Consider the following 19275-nt stretch of genomic DNA (forward strand, 5'->3'; position numbering starts at 1 on the left):
TGTAATATAACTTTCAGATGTAAATTTGGATCAGGCCCTGGGCTGAAGGCAGACACTTAACTGCTGAGCCACCCAGGTGTCCCATTGTTTTATTAATTTTTAAAAGTTTTTATTTAAATTCCATTTAGTTAATATGCAGTGTAATATTAGTTTCAGGTGTAACATAAAGTGGGTGTTGAGTTTTATAAGTTCTTTATTTATTTATCCATAATTTGGATACTAACTCATTATCAGATATATCATTTGAAAATATCCAAAGGTTATCTTTTAGTTTCATTGAATATTTCCTTCACTGTGAAGTTTTGTTTCGTTTTTTGAGGAAGTCCGAATAGTTTATTTTTGCTTTTGTTTCCCTTGCAACAGGACACATGTCTAGAAAGAAGTTACTGTGGCCGAATGTCAACAAGGATACTGCTTGTGTTCTCCTCTACAATTTTTATGGTTTCAAGTCTCACATTTAGGTCTTTAATCCATTTTGAATTTACTAAAGTCTTTGTTCCACATACTTTTTTTAAAAAAAATGTATTTATTTGTTTAAGAGAGAATGAGAGAGAGAGCATGATCAGGGGAAAGGGGCAGAGGGAGAGAGAGAAGCAGATTCCCCACTGAGCAGAGAGTCAGATGCAGGGCTTGATTTCAGGACTCTGGGCCAAAGGCAGACACTTAAATGCCTAAGCCACCTAGGTGCCCCTGTTCCACATGTTTTTTTGAATGTAGTTACATGGACTGTCAATCATTGCCAGAGAAGCACTCAATGAAATGTATGTCTAAATAATAATAATACCTATCATCTATGGAGTGTTTACTATGTACTGGACACTACAATAACCATTTTAAAAATAATGATTTGTTTAATCTTTATGCCAACCTAATGAATTGTATATTATTATCATTATTATTTTAATTTGAATTTACATTTGTTTATGGTGTAAGAAAGTGATCCAGTTTCCTTCTTCTGTGTGTTGCTGTTCAGTTTTCCCAGCACCATTTGTTGAAGAGACTTTCTTCCATTGGTTATTCTTTCCTGCTATGTTGAAGATTAATTGGCCATATAGTTGTGGATTCATTTCTAGGTTTTCTGTTCTGTTCCAGTGATCTATATGTCTGTTTTGTGCCAGTCTCCTACTGCTTTGATCACTTCAGCTTTGTAATATAAGGTGAAGTCTGGAATTGTAATGCCTCCAGCTTTACTTTTCTTTTACAAGTTTGCTTTGTCTATTCAGGATCTTTGGTGGTTCCATACAAGTTTTAGGATTGTTTGTTTTAGCTCTGTGAAAAATGCTGGTGGTATTTAGGTAGGAATTGTATTAAATGTGTAGATTGCTTTGGGTAATATAGACATTTTAACAATATTTGTTCTTCCAATCCATGAGCATGGAATGTCTTTCCATTTCTTTATGTCATTTTCATTTTCTTTCATCAGCATTTTAGTTTCCAGAGTACAGGTCTTTTACCTATTCTGTTAGATTTATTCATATTATCTTGTGATATTTGGTGCAATTATAAATGGAATGAATTCCTTGATTTCTCTTTCTGTTGCTTAATTATTAGTGTGCAGAAATGCAACAGATTTCTTTTTTTTAAGATTATTTATTTATTTATTCATGAGAGACACAGAGAGAGAGGCAGAGGCAGAGACATAGGCAGAGGGAGAAACAGGCTCCTCAGGGAGCCCTGTGCGACGCTTGATCCTGGGACTCCAAGATCACACTCAGCCAAAGGCAGATGCTCAACCACTGAGACACCCAGGCATCCCGCAACAGATTTCTGTATGTTAACTTTGTATCCTGCAACTTTACTGACTTTATCAGTTCTAGCATTTTTTTTTTTTTTTTGGTGGAGTCTTTCAGATTTTCTGTACAGAGTTTCATGTCATCTGCAAATAGTGAAAGCTTTACTTCTTCCTTGCTGATTTAATTGCCTTTCATTTTCCTTTGTTGTCTAATTGCTGTGGCTAGGACTTCCAATACAATGTTAAGTAACAGTGGTGAGAATGGACAACAGAAAACATGAAGCAATTAATAATAATATGCTAGGGTATTGGTTTATTCTGCCTTGTTCCTAACTGTAAGGACTCAGTTTTATCCCATTGAGGATGATATTATCCATGGGTTACCTCCCATTTATTATCATATAGTGCCCTTCTTCACCTCTTGTTACAGTCTTTGTTTTAAGTCTAGTTTGTCTAATATAAATATGGCTACTCTGTCTTCTTTTTTTTTTAATTTTTTATTTATTTATTTATGATAGTCACAGATTGAGAGAGAGAGAGAGGCAGAGACACAGGCAGAGGGAGAAGCAGGCTCCATGCACCGGGAGCCTGATGTGGGATTCGATCCCGGGTCTCCAGGATCGCGCCCTGGGCCAAAGGCAGGCGCCAAACCGCTGCGCCACCCAGGGATCCCCTCTGTCTTCTTTTTGACATCTATTTGCATGATAAATGTTTCTCCATCCTCTCACTTTCAATCTACAGGTGACTTTGGGTCTAAAATGAGTTTCTTAAAAAAAATAAAAATAAAAAAATAAAATGAGTTTCTTGCAGTAAGCATAAAAACGAGTCTTGTTTGTTTTTTTTTAACCCATCCTGACACTGTATGTATTTTGATTGGAGCATTTCGTCTATTTACATTCAGAGTAATTAAAATATTTTTTGTCATTTTATTACTTGCTTTGTCATTGTTTCTGGAGATTTTCTCTGACTCTTCTTGTCGTTGACACTTTTGGTGTCTCCTTTCCACTCAAAGAGTTCTATTTAATATTTCTTGCAGGGCTGGTTTAATGGTCATGAACTCCTTTAGTTTTTGTTTCTTTGGGAAACTCTATCTCTACTTCTATCCTGAGTGATAGCCTTGCTAGATATAGTATTGTTGGCTGCAGGTATTTTGCATTCAGCACTTTGAATATATCCTGCTACTCTATTCTGGCTTGCCAACTTTCTGTTGAGAAATCTCCAGCTAGCCTTATGGGTCTTCTGTTGCAAGTAAAGACTTCATTTGTCTTGCTGCTTTTAAGATTTTTTTATTTATCGGTATATTTTGCCAATTTAATACAATATGTATTGGTTTTGGTTTGCTTTGTTTTTTTAATTATGTTGGGAGTTCTGTGTGCCTCCTGGATTTGGATGTCCGTGTCCTTCCACAGATTAGGCTGCTGTTTCGCTATTATCTTCTCAAATTTTCTGCCCTCTTTTCTCTCTCTTCTTTTCTGGGACTCTTATTATACAAATGTTACTTCAATTGATGGAGTCACTCAGTTTCTTAAGCTTATTCTCATGTTGCATAATTCTTCTTTCTTTTATTCAGCTTCATTATTTTCCATTATTTTGTCATCTATATTACTAATTCCTTTTTCTGCTTCTACCAGCTTGCCATTTGTTATATCAAGCCTGTTTCCAATCTCATTTATTTCATTCTTCGTTTCTAACTGATTAACTCTTTTATCTCTTTGGTAAAGTTTTCCCTGATGTCTTCTTTTCTCTCAAGTCCAGACACCTGATTGTTACTTTAAATTCTCCATCAGGCATGTTACTTATATCTGTTTCACTTAGATCTCTGACCATGGCCTTATCTTGTTCTTTCTTGTGGAATGAATTCCTCCATGTTGGTATTTTGTCTAAGTCTCAGCCTTCTTATCTGTGTTGGAATAGCCAGTTATATTTCCTGTTCCTAAATGTAGTGGCTTTATGAAGAAGAGGATATGTGCTGTCCAGTGCCCGGCACTTCAGGGAATGTCTCTGGTGTGTGATACGTACACTCTGCTGTTGTTTTTTTGCTGCTCTACCCTTCAGGCCAGTCATCTTCAGTCTTTTCTTGCCTCTTCTGGGTAGTATTGGGTTCTTGTCCTAAATGTGGAGATTTTTAACCAGGTGTGCTGTGGTCTGTTTATGAAATGAGACCTCATACTAATTCCATTAGAACTGAGTCCCTGCAGAAGACTCTGGTCAGGAGACTTCTTGTGGACAGGGTTTTTTTGCTGGTCTTCTGGGAGAAGGGACCACTGCATTGGCACTGAGGCAATTTTGACTGAGCAGGGCAGTTCAGCCAGAGGACAGGAAGGTAGGGCTTGGTGCAAGCATGTTTGCAGCCAGCTTTGGGACTCTACTGCTTACTACAGCTAGTTTTGTGATTATGTTGAGGGGCAGGGGAGGGAAATGCCACCAGCCAGTTCCTTTGTCCCTAAAGAGGCCTTTCTCTCAGGGAAGCACTCTGAAAAAAGAGATTAATCTCCCCCTGTACCCCAGGTGTTTTTCAGATAGCTATTTCCATTCTGTCTCTGAGTTTTTTGCCTGCCTTCTCTCCAGAACCAGATCAGTACTCTGGGCTCAATCTCAGCCAAGCTTGCTTATCTTTAAAACTCCAGGTTTAGAGATGTGCAGGCAGGGGCTTGTGCTGGTCTTTTGGGGGAAGTGTCCACCTAGCTTGGACTGAGGCAAGCTTGGCTGAGGTCAGTCCCACCAGAGCACAGAAGTGTGGCACTTGGTGTAAGCAAATTAGGCAGCCAGTGGTACAGTGCTGCTTCCCACAGGTGGTTCTATTTATACTGAGTGTTAAGGGAGGTAAATGTCTCTGGCCAGCTCCTTTGTCCCCAGAGAGGTGTCTCAGTGAATGCTGCCACTTAGGGACAGTCTCCAAGAATTGAATAATTTCCCTGCTGTGTACCCCAAGTATTCCTCACATTGCTGTTTCCATGCTGTCTGTCCCCACTTTGCTTGCCTGCCTTCTTTCCAGGAGCCAGGGCAGTGCCCTCAGAGCTCCAACCCAACAATGCCAGCTAATCTTTAACACTACAGGCTTTAAGCCCCACTGATTGCAAGAACTCATGAAATTCATCCCCTCTCATTTTCTAAGGCAATGGTTTTGAGGAAATACTTTCCTTGTGCATTACCCTGTGTGTTCTACTCTCTCTCATCCTTCTCTGTGACCGCTGCTCCCTCCTCTCCACAATACCCATGTCCTGTTTCTTCACTAAAGCACATTTCTCAGAGTTGAGAGAGGGCTGGGTGAGCAACTGAAAATTTGTTTTAAGGTTGCAGTTTATAATGCTAATGGTTTAACATTTTATGATGTAAACAATGCTCCAAGTTTGATAGAAGCTGAATCTCATGAATAAATAGGTTGATCCATTAGTTAGATTTTCATTTTTAAAACTATCCAACTTTGGTTAACAAAGACCTGGTCATAAGAAGATTCTTGGCATTCATTTGATATGTAAGAAAAAGGTATAATAAACCTTTGGGTATTGTGGATACAATTTAGGATTTTTTTAAGATTCATGGACTTCTTTTAAAATAAAATTAAGCAAAAAGCTGGGATATTGGTTTATTCCCTTAGCAGAAAACACAACATGTCTCCACAAGTCCTACTTTCTTGGATATGGCCTCTTCTCTCACTTTAGTTGTGGAGTTTGTTCTGTCAATATTCAGGTTGATTTCTGAGGTATTTATGATGATTTGATAGTTTTCTAGTTTTGTTCCTAGGACAAGATGAGCTTAGGACCCTCCTATTCTGCCACCATCTTCCTTAATTTTGTCCATTTTTATACTTCTATTTTGCAGAAAGAAATTGCCCAATTCTTCATATCGCTATAAGCAGCAGTCCTTTTAAAGTATTTGCCTAGGTTTTCTCCCTTGTTTTATGCTTTATCAGTATATTTTATACTCTGCTGCTGTATTTATCTACTCAATTCATAAACATAATCATGTCAGTGCTTCTTAATTTTCAGTATTTTCCTAATTGTCAACAGAACAAAGCCAAAATTCTTTGGAATGGCTTTTAAGGTCTTCCCTAATTTATTGCTAATCCTACCTTCCCAAACATATTTCCCACTTTGATCTCTACACATGCCTTGATCATGCCAATTTGACACTATATGCTCTGTGCTTTGTCACTTTTGTGCCTTTCCTCATGCTTGTTGCTTGTTATGTTTTTTCTCCCTCATTTAAGTATATCCAGATTCTACCCATCTTTAAATTCAAGCTTGAATGTCACCTCTTCCACTACGTATATATGAGATACACCTAGGAAGATACCTAGGATGTTCCCTTGCTTTCTCTGTTACACGTATCTGTATCTTCTTTATGATATTTGTTATTTCTAGTATTATATTCCATTAGTCTTCCCCATAACCCTGTGTGGCAGCAATTTGACGGAAGATCCATGCTTGATTTATCTTGGTGTTCCTTTGCAGTAGCTAGCACAGTTCTCTTATATTTAGAGCTCAAGTACTATGTGATTGAAGTAGAATTAGTGGCTCCCTAGCATCTGTATTTTCTACAGAATACCAAGCCTCTATTCCTTGGCCTCACATTCAGTAGCATTATCTTTCCTGTGTAGCCTCTCTTGCTACTAACCAATAATACAGAAGAACCAAGAGAAAGCAATGAAAAGAAACTATAAAAACTATATCATGTTACAAAGTTGCGTCTGATTTTATAAAAACTGGTAGAATTAATTTAAGTTTTAATTTTTTTAAACTTATTTTATAATGGAATTCACAAAGAACTATATCTGAAATATTATAGGAACTGTAACACTTGGAGGAAAAATTAGAAAATTCAGCAATTATATTGCTTAGTTTTCTTCACCAGAAAAACTGTTTATTTCCTTTAAGTGCTTCTATCTTAATTTAGGTCATTAATGGCTAAATTAAATAGATTACTTATTATATGCTCACAAATATTACATTTTATTTTAGGGAGTCAAATTCAATCAACACATTTATTGACACTTGTAATAAGTTCATAATGAAATATTTAGGCGAACAAACTCATAGTTTTGAACAGTGGAATCAACATAACTGTAATACATAGCTTTAGTAATTATGGTTTTGTACTTGTGAATATGAAACATCTTTTTTCTTTAGCTATTTATATATTCTAACATTTTCATGTAATGACAAACATACCATAAACTGTCAGTTGAAGAACTTACTCCTACATCAGTCCTGTGCTCTAAAGTACATTTAAGAAAGTACATTTAAGACTGATTAATTGTAAAAAAAAAAAAAAAAAAAGACTGATTAATTGTGTTTCAGAAAGCATGAATATCTGTGGAATGATACAGCTGGACAATTTCCATAAGCATATTGAACCAATATTCATGACATCAGACCACCAATCTATGAAGTCTAACTACTGCATCTTACTTCTTATATGGAGTTGTCTGATTTGAGGGGGAAAGGAGAATCTATTTTTTAAAAAAATTTAGTCCTCTGAGCCTTAAAAAATACATTATAACATACCTGTTATTCATTGACTATATCAAAATATAAAGCTATTCTAGGAAGCAACTAGAATGTAATCTTTTTAATTTGTGGATGAAAATTACTTCTGTAATTATACAACACAACAAAATAAATATAAATGAAATTAACTGGAAAGGGGAAAAGTTCTAATGAATATTAGACAAAGCATGAGTCACATAGCCCATTATCTCCCTAAGCAGGCATATAACAACAAAAACTGTTCTATGTCACTAAATGTTTTAAACTTTTTCTGCCCTATAGTATACTTATTATTTAACTCAGTAAAATACTAAGCAATACTCAGTCAAATTCCTATAGAGCAGAATTCTCTTAGCTACATTATATCTTAAAGATAATTTGGCACTACATGATTAATAATAACAATAAGTACATATAAAGTACCTTATTATTTACCAAACATTGTGTTAAACAATTATAATTCTGTAATCCAATTATATCTCTCGCAATCTTCACATCAACTCTTTTCATTAAATTTTTTATTTTAATTCCAATATAATTAACATGCAGTGTTATATTAATTTTAGGTGTACAATATAATGATTCAATGATTCTATACATTTTTTAGTGTCCATCATGATAAATGTACTCTTTAATTTCCATCACCTAATTCACCCTCCCATCTCCCCTCTGGCAACCCCCAGTTTCTTCTCTACAGTTAAGGGTCTGGTTTTTTGTTTGTCCACTTTTTTTTGTTCATTTGTTTTGTTTCTTAAATTCCACATATGAATGAAATCATATAGTATTTGTCCTTCTCTGACTGACTAATTTCATTTGGCATTATACCCTCTAACTACATCCATTTTGTTGCAAATGGCAAGATTTCATTCTTTATATGGCTAATTAATATTCCTCTGTGTGTGTGTATGTGTGTGTGTGTGTGTGTGTGTGTGTGTGTGTCACATATTCTTTATCCATTCATCTATATATAGACATTTGGGCTGCTTCCAGTTTGGCTATTGTAAATAATTCTGCAATAAACATAGGGGTGCATGTATCCCTTCAAATTAGTTGTTTTTTTGTTTTGTTTTTAGGGTATTTTTGTATTCTTTGTGTAAATACCCAGTAGGGCAATTCCTGGATCATAGGGTAGTTCTTTTTTTAATTTTTTGAGGAAATTCCATACTGTCTTCCACAGTGGCTGAACCAGTTTACATTCCCACCAACAGTACAAGAGGGTTCCTTATTCTCCACACTCTTACCAACTCTTGTTGTTTCTTGCATTTTTTTTATTTTAGCCATTCTGGCAGGTGTGATGTGATATCTCATTGTAGTTTTGCATTTCCCTGATGATGAGTGATGTTGAGCATCTTTTCGTGTGTCTCTTAGCCATTTATATGTCTTTTTTTGGAGAAATGTCTGTTTGTATCTGCCCATTTTAATTGGATTAGTTTTGGCATTGAGTTGTGTAAGTTCTTTATGTATTTGGATACTAACCGTTTATCAGATATGTCATTTGCAAATATCTTTCTCCCATTCAGTGAGTTGTCTTTTAGTTAAGTTGATTGTTTCCCTTGCTGCCCAGAAGCCATATCAACTCTTTTATCCTCACTTTATAGAAAAGGAAACAGAGCCATAGAGAGGTTAAGTGACTTCCCTAAGCTCACACAATAATAAATAGCAAAGTCCAAACTCAAACCTAAGTCAGTCTAATTCCATAGCCCATACTTAACCATATCCCTGTGGTTGATTCCTATAATATGATAAATGTACTGGGAAATATCTGGGAGACAACCCAAGGCAATACTGATGTGAAGTTTTTTATCAAAATTTCTTTAATCTAATAGATGTATCACATTTAAAATCTTTTATAGAGAATTTTTATAGAGAATAAATATGTTTTACATAAAAACAGATCTATTTTAATTTATAATCTTATACTTTCACAATCACAAATACTAAAAGGCAGTCCAAAAATTAAATAAATATCATGTTTGGGGTGCCTGGTTGGTTCAGTCATTTAAGCATCCAACTCTTGATTTCATCTCAGATTATGATCACGAGGTCATGAGATCAAGCCCCGCATTGGACTCTATGCTCTGTGTGGAGTCGACTTGAGATTCTCTCTCCCTTCCTGTCCCACTGCCTCTCCCCCAACTCATGCTCTCTCTCTCTCTCTATCTCTATCTCTATCTCTATCTCTATCTCACTCTTTCTCCAAATTAATAAATAAAATCTTTTTAAAATAAAAATATCTTGTTTATAGATTGCTTGGCATCTATTATAAATTCACTTTTCTCTGGAGTGTCCTTTCCAATATATTTTGTAAGAGTACAACATGAAATACTAACTATAAAATATTTATAAAACTGTAAATATGGTATTGTTGATGGAAACCTGAGAATTGCTAGTATAAAGGATTATGTATGCATAATAAAATCATATTCATGTTATATATACCTTATAATTCAAGCATATTGCCAAAGTAATAGGTGACTAGAAAAAAATTGAGTAAACAATTGTATATGTATATGAAATAAGAAAAAAATCAGATCAGGAGAGGGTAATTATAATAATTTTTATTGTTCTTTGGCATGTAACTAGAAATACTCTCTTACATTTTTAGATCTATGATCATTTTAGGCAGTACTGATCTTTCATTTGTTATAGAGTAGTTTGACAAAATACGTGTGACTAAAAGAGATTTTAGTAGGTAATGATAACATTGTCAAATGAAGAAGTGATTAATTTATATTATATCCAGTTATTTCACTCATTGGGTGAAGGTTGCACTATGAGGCTTGTAAAATTAAAATGAAAAGCTTTCATTTTGTGGGAAAGAGAAGTTATACTTGTTATCCACTGTCTTTGTAGCCACATCCCATTAGATGTGAGATCCCCATTCCTACTGTTCTGGAAACAGAGTCTATTATTAAAAGTTACCCCCTAATTATTTTGACATCTCTTAGAATTAGCTTTTAAGTGTAGGGGAAAAATCTTGGGTGGTTCAGCACTCTATAATTCTACAAAATCTTTTAATATAAAAAGGCTTCTCCCTATATAGTGTTTGCAAGTTGAGTCATTTTTTTCTTCAGTCTGGAGGATCCACAGAAAATCCCTCTTAGACAACTCACAAATTACATTTTCAGATGTATAAGTCACAAATTTCTCCAAGGGCAAACTACTCTATGACTTTAGCACCATCAAAGATACAAAGAAGCCTCTGAACTCTCAGAAATTTAAGCAAATTGATCATTTCTCTACGTAGAAAAAACATCTCAGAGTACTTAAAACGGGCTCTTAATCTTGCTTAAAAATATAATCTCATGGACTCTGAGTCATAAAAGCTATTGGAAATCATGTAGTTCAAAGGATGGCAAACTTTTTCTGTAAAGGACTTATTTCTTAAATATTTAGGGCTTTAAAGGCCAAGAGACTATGTCCTCAACTATTGAAGGAAATGATCTCACTGATGGGCTAATAGACTTTTTGCATTTTACATTTTTCACATTTTTAAAATGTAAAAGTCTTCCTTTGATCTTAGGGCATATGAAAACAAATCATGTGCTGGATTTGGTTCACAAGGCATAGTTTGCCAGCTCTTCATCTAGCTCATTTTTTCTTAAACTAGGCTATACTTACTTAGGGTGCTTGTTGAAAATACTTGGATATACTGGCTTCTTTCCTTGACATTAAGCTGCAAATGGGGATTCTTACTAGTGATGTTTTCCCAAAGTAAACCTCTAGGGAAATATACAATGTACAATGGTGGGAATAGTTTACCAAAAGGAGAATGAATGATTTAAGAGTCAAGTTTCATGAGTACAGGCCTTACTTCTTTTAGAAATAAAATTGCCTGGGTGGCTCAGTGGTTTAGTGCCGCCTTCAGCCCAGGGTGTGATCCTGGAGACCCAGGATCGAGGTCCCATGTCAGGCTCCCTGCATAGAGCCTGCTTCTCCCTCTGCCTGTGTCTCTGCCTCTCTCTTTCTCTCTGTGTGTGTGTGTGTCTCTCATGAATGAATAAATAAAATCTTTAAGGAAAGAAAAAATAAATAAATAAATGGCTCCTTGCCATGCGCTATCCCTGCTCCCCTTAAATTTCCTATTTAAGCCTTAAAATTCTCAAAATTTTGCAAATCACATGCTTTGACTTCCTTTCATGCTAATTGCATTAAAGATTAACATTAGTTATACAATGATACTTTTTACTAAAAAAAACAGATTATGGAGAAAAAGTTTTCTGTATAATACTGTTTATTAATAGAAACTTTTTATTATTTTCATATTCCCCATGCACCTGGGAGTCACCTTTTACACTCTGTGGCCTATATAACCCATGAAACCATTTCTTTTAGAACAATGGCTAATTAGGTTACACTCGTATATTATAGGTATGTAGCATGGCACTGATGTCATCAGATCAGGAAATGGTCTAATAAATTTCTTCATCTTAATGACTAAACTAATCTGTTAAGATTATAGAATGAAGTTAAAACTTAGTTCTATATAAGATGCAGTAAAAACAGCAGATATAAATAAAAGAAAAACAAGGATATAAACTTTTGGACAGAGCCTTACAGCTTAACTGAAAATTGGTTTAGTGTAGAGTATAAAACTGTAGAATTAATATTCTTTAGAGGAAAGAAGCAACTCTCTAGAAAGAAGGGGCAACTTTTTACAGATTCATTAGTTGGAGACATTTATTTAACAGTCTAATTGAATTTAGTCTTCACAGTAATTTTGACTTCTCAGTACTGTACAGAATTATAGTTCTCAGGAAAACATAGTCTTAGAGATATAGATAAGCTTTTACAGAGTTCTAATTAATGAATTTATAAACATCCTTCCCCTTCTTTTGATGTCAGTTTAAGTTTAATTAACTAGCAAGAAATATATTTCAAAAGTGTCATCTATGTAAAGTGGTATTACTAGAAAGAACATTTAAACTTTCTGATGCTCTGTACTATCTTTGAAAGTTTTCTTGCTAAGCAAGATATTTGGTTCAGTGTTCTAAAAGGCAGACATAAAGGTTTGTTCTAGTCAAAGCCTCCAAAACTTCAGGTAGTATGCCAATCCTAAATAACCATCGTGAATTCCATATTTATTGTATTTTCTGTTAGATTTTTAAATCAATGTAGTAGAATATGTAGCTGCCCTACGTTCTTTTGGAAAGATTAGAAACATGATCTGTAGTTCCTCAAGAAGCTGGGTATCCTGATAAATCTAATACATGAAAGGATATTAGTTACCAATTTACAAAGACAAATATTATTTTATTAGGCATATATTATGTCTAATTGAATAAAATCTGCTTGTATATTTCCTCACTCTTTAGTTTTGTCTTGACTTTCAAGCTGATGAAAACTAGGGAAGTACAATCATAGCAGAAAAGCTATTACTATGATTTGAGAATAAGAGTCAAAGAAATTCTGAGTATTGGCATGTTTTAGATCAATGTTTAGAGGCGCATGAAATTTGTTATTTACCTCCCCTAGGATGTGAAATATTTTTCATGGTTGTTTGCTATATAAATCCAACATTACCTTTCTATTTCTTATGTTAATCTTTTACATTTTATGTCTTTACCAGTTTTCATAGTGAGTATTTTCTCTTAATCATTATCTCATCAGAGGCTTACAATTATATGCTGAGACAGGAGATTCCAAATCTTTTATAATAATCAATTATATAGTATATTAAAGCTTATGAAGTATTTTTGTTATATCATACCTAAATGACATATTATAAGTCTATAATATTTTGCTCAGGTTTCATTGAAAAATGGAATAAGTCCTTTTCGCATAGATAAAATTCATTTTGATCATTTGTCAACTTTCTCTTCTCCTGTGCTTGGACTCCTTCTTTGTCTAATAGACACACTTGTTAGGTATGTTCTACTTTGAAGCTAACAAAAAATATTAATAGCAATTATTATGTCTATTAAAATCCTTTTGGTTGAAAGGAACAAAACTTTACTCATTCTAGCTTGAGCAAAAACAAAAGGGTATAGTAAGAACTCAATCAAGGATCATGATTACCATAGAGAACTCAAGGGCAGAAAGGAAAGTTAATACTTAGGAGGAACTGGAATCAAGAACCCACATAAAAATTTGTTTTCATCTGTTCTTCTAGAGATATATGATCTCTTGGTTCAGTTGCCTTTATGTATGGCTGTTTTATGCTTCACATTCTCTGCACATTGACTTTTTTCTACTTATTTAGGCATCTGACAGACATTGCTTTTCTGTAATGCATGAGATTGCCTGTCTTCATTTCAAGCAACCAGCAGAAAAGAAAAAAAAAACCTTCTGAATTCTAATTCTAAATCCCCAGGAAAGAGAACCTGTCCCAATTTAGGTCAAATTCCAGCTACCTGCAACCAAGGGACTGGGTAACAGAGTACCAATGCAGCACTGGAAATAGCCATTAGTTCTTAGAAAAGTAGAGGATAGAAAGACACCTCACAATGTATTTGTGTCTGCTCTTATACTTAAATATTAATTCTGAAGTTTTACTTTGGAAGAGGTTCTCACCATGATTTACCCTTAAGCACAAATGAAGCTAATGAAGTAATATCCTTCCCTCAATCAAAATTCCTAAGAGTTCTGTTTCATGGTAAATGCAACTGAGAAATTATAACTTGGTTTATGATTTATTTTGCTTTTGCTTCGCAGCCAGTAACTACGACTAGTTCATCAAGTAAACATATATTTTCACTTCAACATGTGTCCCTTCCAATTGAAATAGCATCTGACAAATTTGGATATTTTTCCCTTAAAAGGCTCAATTCTCCAAGGTAAGCCTCTCTAATAACCAGATCTACAAACATACAATATTAACTTTGAGTAGAATATATAAATAGTTTGTTTTAGTCTCCACTGCATTTTTAAGATGATATTCAATTCCCAAAATAATAATACACTATTTAGACAGAGACAAGAAAATAGTACATTGCAAGGAAGTATCCTAGGCAAGCTATTACTTTCATGTGATGGAAAACAGTTAATATAAGAGCAAACACAAGTAAGTGCAAAATCCACCTAACACTATTATTCTTCCAATTTGTTCACAAGAATAGAATGTTGGTGGTGTTTCTTGCTTTCTACTCTCTAATAGATAAAATATGTACTTTATAATATTTTCCTATAGGGAAGTTTGCAACAGAGAAAATATTTGACATTTAACATCTAATGAATATTTTTAAGGTGTTTATGTTTGTCTTTTCTTTAAGTAATGAAAGAGCAGTTATGTCAAATGATGAAGGGAGCAAGTCTGAAACAGAAGTTTCTGATACAAAAATTTCTGAAACTTCAGTTGGTTCTTTGGATGACAGAAGTCTCCAAGACCTAACAATAATTGAAAATGACACCCTCCCACTGGAATCTGGCTCTGAAAGATGTATGATTGATTCTGACTCTGATAGAGGCATTGGTTTGGACTCTGACTTAGAAGAACACTCAAAAGACTCTGGGTCAATAATATGGGGCATGGACTCAGACTCAGAAAAATGTCCCATGGACTCAAACTCTATGAAATACCTACTAGAAGCAGAAAAATGGCAGATGGCTTCAGGCTCTGTGAAAGATGTGATGGAGTCAGAGCAACAACTAGAGGGAATTGAACAATACCAGGTGGACTTTGACCCTTTGAAATACTGGATGGACTCAGATTCAGAAAAATACTTGGCAGACTCTGACTCTGAAAAATATGCACTGAACTCTGACAGTGAAAGACCAGAGATGGATTCAGACTCAGAAAAATGTCCAACAGCTTCTGCATCTGTGAAACATCTGCTGAAGGCAGAAAAATGCCAAATAGCTTTAGATTCTGTAAAACGCCTGATAGAATCTGAAAAAAGATCCATTGAGACCAAAGAACACTGGATGCTCTCTGATTCTAAGAGGTCTGTGATGGACCCAGACCTGGATGGAGATGGAATGGACTCAGCTTCTGCTTCTGGGGTACTTCTGATGGTGGAAGAAAAACACCAGAAAGAGATTAGATCTAAGAGATATGTAATGGATTCTGATTCTGAACCATGTGAGATGGATTCAGACTCTGAAAAATATGGGCTAGCCTCAGCAGCTGTGAAATGTGTCTTGGATGCCAAAACATTCCAGTTGAGCACTGACACTGAGGAGCACTGGATGGATTCTTGGTCTGAAGAACGTACAATGGACTTAGATTCTGAAAGCCTGGGGGCAGTCTCTGATGCTGTGGAACACGTGTTGAAGGCTGAACATTGCCAAAGGGCCTCTGACTTGGAAAGATTCTGGATGGGCCTTAGGTTTGAATCTAAAAGATTCTTGACTGACTCTGAAAAACAAAAATCAGACTTCGACTCTGGTAGACATTGGGATAGCTATGGAAGATATCAATTTAGGTCTGAAAGACTTCAGCGTAGCTCTGGAAAACTTAAAGATGGCCTTCAAAAACATCAGGATAGCTTTGAAAGACATCAAATAGACTCCAATTCTGAAAAATATCTAGCAAAATCTGAAATCAAAAAATATCAAGATGAATTTGAAAGTGAAACACAGATGATGGAGATGGAGAAGGAACAGTGTTTGATATTTGAAAATAAGAAACTTCCAATGGATGAAGAGAGGGAAAGATATATCATATGGCCTGACAGTGAACAAGAGCACAAGACAGTATCTGACAATGAAAGACACGACATTGACTCAGAAAATGAAGCACAACAGCTTGGTGCTCGCAAGAAGGGTAATCGTCCTCAGGGTAAGCTTAAATGTGTGTGGCTTTTGAAACCATCTTGTTTACAAGTACAATTAAAAACAGGATGATGCTTATGTCAATAGCTTTGACAGAGTTGAGGCTGAGATCATTTCATAAGAAACTCAGAGAAAAGGTATTTTAACCTTAGATTTCCATTCACTTTTAAAAATTAGACAAATAGGGGCACCTGGCTGACTCAGTCAGTAGAGCATTTGGCTCTTGATCTTAGGGGTTGTACACACTACCCAACATGTGTAGCGATTACTTAAGATAAAATCTTTTTAAAAAATTAGGTAAGTCATCTCTCTTTAGTTATCTTCTTCTTAAAAGAAAAAAAATTAGAGAGTTATTAACAGAGATGGTTATAGGGCCTAGAAAACAACACATTAAATTTTGTTTGCATTATTTAAGAATGGGTGAATAGAGATTGCTCATAAATTTTCCCCATTATTAGTTGCTATGAAAAGAAGTATCCAAGCCTAACTATATAAATATCCAACTTGCTTCTTTCAAAATTACTATGAAAGCTCTATAATTCTCAATAGTTGACATTTACTTTGTTAGTCACATTGACTTTATCACACTAAATGATTATAATTCTTCATTTCCTAAGCCATTGGTATTAAGGTATGCTTATGACAAAGGAACTATTATCATTTCATAAAGTGTTTTTCTTCATACTAGTCATTTTCCACAGTCTTACAATTCAAAGCATGAAAAGAAAATTAAGAACTTGATGCCTAAGCATTCATAAGAAAACTTCCCTCTGAAAATATAACAAATTTTGTGCTTCAATAAACTCCAGTGAGTTTTCAAAAATAGAGTTTTTGAAATTATATATATGTACATATATATAATGTATGATCAATGTTTCCTATTTTAATATGTATTTACACATGTCTTTGAAATTTGTTTTATATAATACTGACTTCTTCATATCATATTTTTTAAGATTATTAAATCCAATAATACTATATATTTTGGGGCATTTACTACACAAATTGCTATTCAGGTGTTTCCCTAGTTATCAGGTACATTTATCCTCAAGCCATTAATTTAGTTGGATTAAATGTGTAATATTTTATTTGAACAGTCAGAGGAAAGTATTCACCTCATTTTTTATATTATCTGACAAAAACTCTCTGATTGTTAGTTAGACATGCAATTCTATTAGAAAGGATAAAGTAATGGGAGAAATGAATTTCTGAGATCCTCTTATAAGGCAACATATTGGTAGAGTGGTGAAAGGTGTTACCTTTTACAAAGAGGGGCCAAACCCTAATTAAAACAATGTATTCACTGGATTTAAATTTTGTAACATTAAGTTAATTCTCTCCTGATCCAACATCATTCTTTTCTAACAGGGCAGTATTAACAATGCTGTAAGAGTTGCATTAATCAGCATGGAGGGTGTAAAGGTTCACATTTCTCATCCAGGTTCAGTTTTTGATATTTTCAAACAACATCTAATAAACGTCCAGAGAAATACCATAACTACTCCTAAGGGACTCAACTGCATTGTTATTGATGTGCTTTGTAAAATTTTGTCAATCAAATGCTTACTGCATGCTCGGCGTATATTATGATAAAAACATAAAAGCATAATACTAAATTTATATAGTGCCTCAGGCTTTCAAAGTCCATTACTGTGAAAATAATAAACCATCTAATACTGAGTGTCAAGCAGTATGCTTCACACAAGTCACATGCATTATTACACCTAAATTCTATCCTTTATTGATAATAGCTAAGCTTTATATAGCACTGTCATGGACAATTCTAAGCAGTTTACACATAATAATTTGTTAGTGCCAATTCACCAGCACAAATTAACTAATACTAATTGATGAGTTTTAAACATATGAATTCATTAAAACCTTTCAACTCTGGGAGGTAGGCACTATTATCATTTCTAGTTTACCATTGAAGAAACTGAGGCACAAAGAAGTTGTGTAATTAACCAAGGTAACACAATAAATGACAGTCAGGACATGAAACCATACTCCAAAGTCTGTGCTGTTAAACATGAAGACATACTATCTTTCAGCTAAGCTGAATGTATTATCCCAATTTTACAGTGACAACAGAGAAACTAAAATATTCAAGTGAGTTGTTCTGGACGTTAACAAGAGCTTATTGGATTCCAGAGCCTGAGTCCTTAATCAAGTTTAAGTGTGTTACTTATATCTCAACTCTTGTTTAACCTCATATTCTTCAAGTTTAGAAAGAGCAGCCACAGTATAGCATTATTATACCTGCTTCAAAAATGAGGAAACTGAGGCTCAAGCAGACTTCTTCCCTAAATGTCACATAGGTAATTAGCAGTTAGACTAGAGGATAGAAATTCCGAGTCTAATGTTATCTCAAGTACGTCTGTGACTTCATGAAGTTTATAATATGAGAATATAATATTAATCCACATGAAACCAGTCAATTAATTACACTTTAGCTGAGCCCAATTTTTTATAAAGGCTTTGACACATTTTAAATATTTGCAGTTAAGCTATATCTAATTTGTGGATTATTATTAGTGTAAAACATACACTGGAATATGGTTCATCCATAGTTAAAGCCCTTTCATACATAAAACCAAAATTTTGCTAGCTACTTTCACCAATCTTCAGCTGTTGTATATTAAAAATATAAACTGATAGGCTAAATGTGATTTGTAAAATCCTAGAAATAAAGTTGAAGCCTATAGGTATAGAAAAATTGCTCTTTGTGCTACCTATGCTCACTTTGAATTGAACAACACACTCCTTACCTAAAGTCAGCTTAACACTGTGTCTGTCCCTTCTCTAGCTGCCTTATCATAGATAGCAAAACCGGCTTTGCTGCATGTCCCAGGCTGAAAATTGGGCCTTTTTTGTTCCCCTGTCTATGGATTTTAAATGACAATAGTTTTTTTTAATGAATAGTTGGTTACAAAACAGGTGCTTTTTTAAAGATTCTATTTATGTATTTATGTATTTATGTATGTATGTATGTATGTATGTATGTATTTATTTATTTATTTATTTATTTATTTATTTATTTGAGAGAGAAAGAGAAACAGGCAGAGGGAAAGAGTTTGAGTGGGGGAGGGGCCAAGGGAGAGGGAGAAGCCGGCTCCCTGCTGAGCAGGGAGCTAGAAGTGAGGCTCTCACCCAGCACCCTAGACTCATGACCTGAGCCAAAGGCAGATGCTTAATCAACTGAGCCACCCAGCCATCCCACAAACCATATTTTTATCTTTTTTATAAAATGCCTTTCCTGAGAGTAGTATAAAGGTCATTAATAATATTAACTCATTTATTTAATTTCTATGCTTTTATAATGATGTTTAGAATTTTTGTTGT

The 19275-nt window shown here is 34.6% G+C and overlaps 1 protein-coding gene across 1 annotated transcript in view; it reads left to right on the forward strand.

The window, feature by feature from the left end:
• The window catches only part of LOC140596112 (uncharacterized), a 271369-nt gene that overhangs the window by 238807 nt on the left and 13287 nt on the right, over positions 1 to 19275 (forward strand). The window contains exons 8-9 of the mRNA XM_072743503.1: positions 13876 to 13997; positions 14433 to 15940. Coding sequence (XP_072599604.1) covers positions 13876 to 13997; positions 14433 to 15940 — 1630 coding nt within the window. The remainder of the gene's footprint in view (positions 1 to 13875; positions 13998 to 14432; positions 15941 to 19275) is intronic.

The sequence above is a fragment of the Vulpes vulpes genome, chromosome X, assembly GCF_048418805.1.
Source record: "Vulpes vulpes isolate BD-2025 chromosome X, VulVul3, whole genome shotgun sequence".
NCBI classification, from domain to species: domain Eukaryota; kingdom Metazoa; phylum Chordata; class Mammalia; order Carnivora; family Canidae; genus Vulpes; species Vulpes vulpes.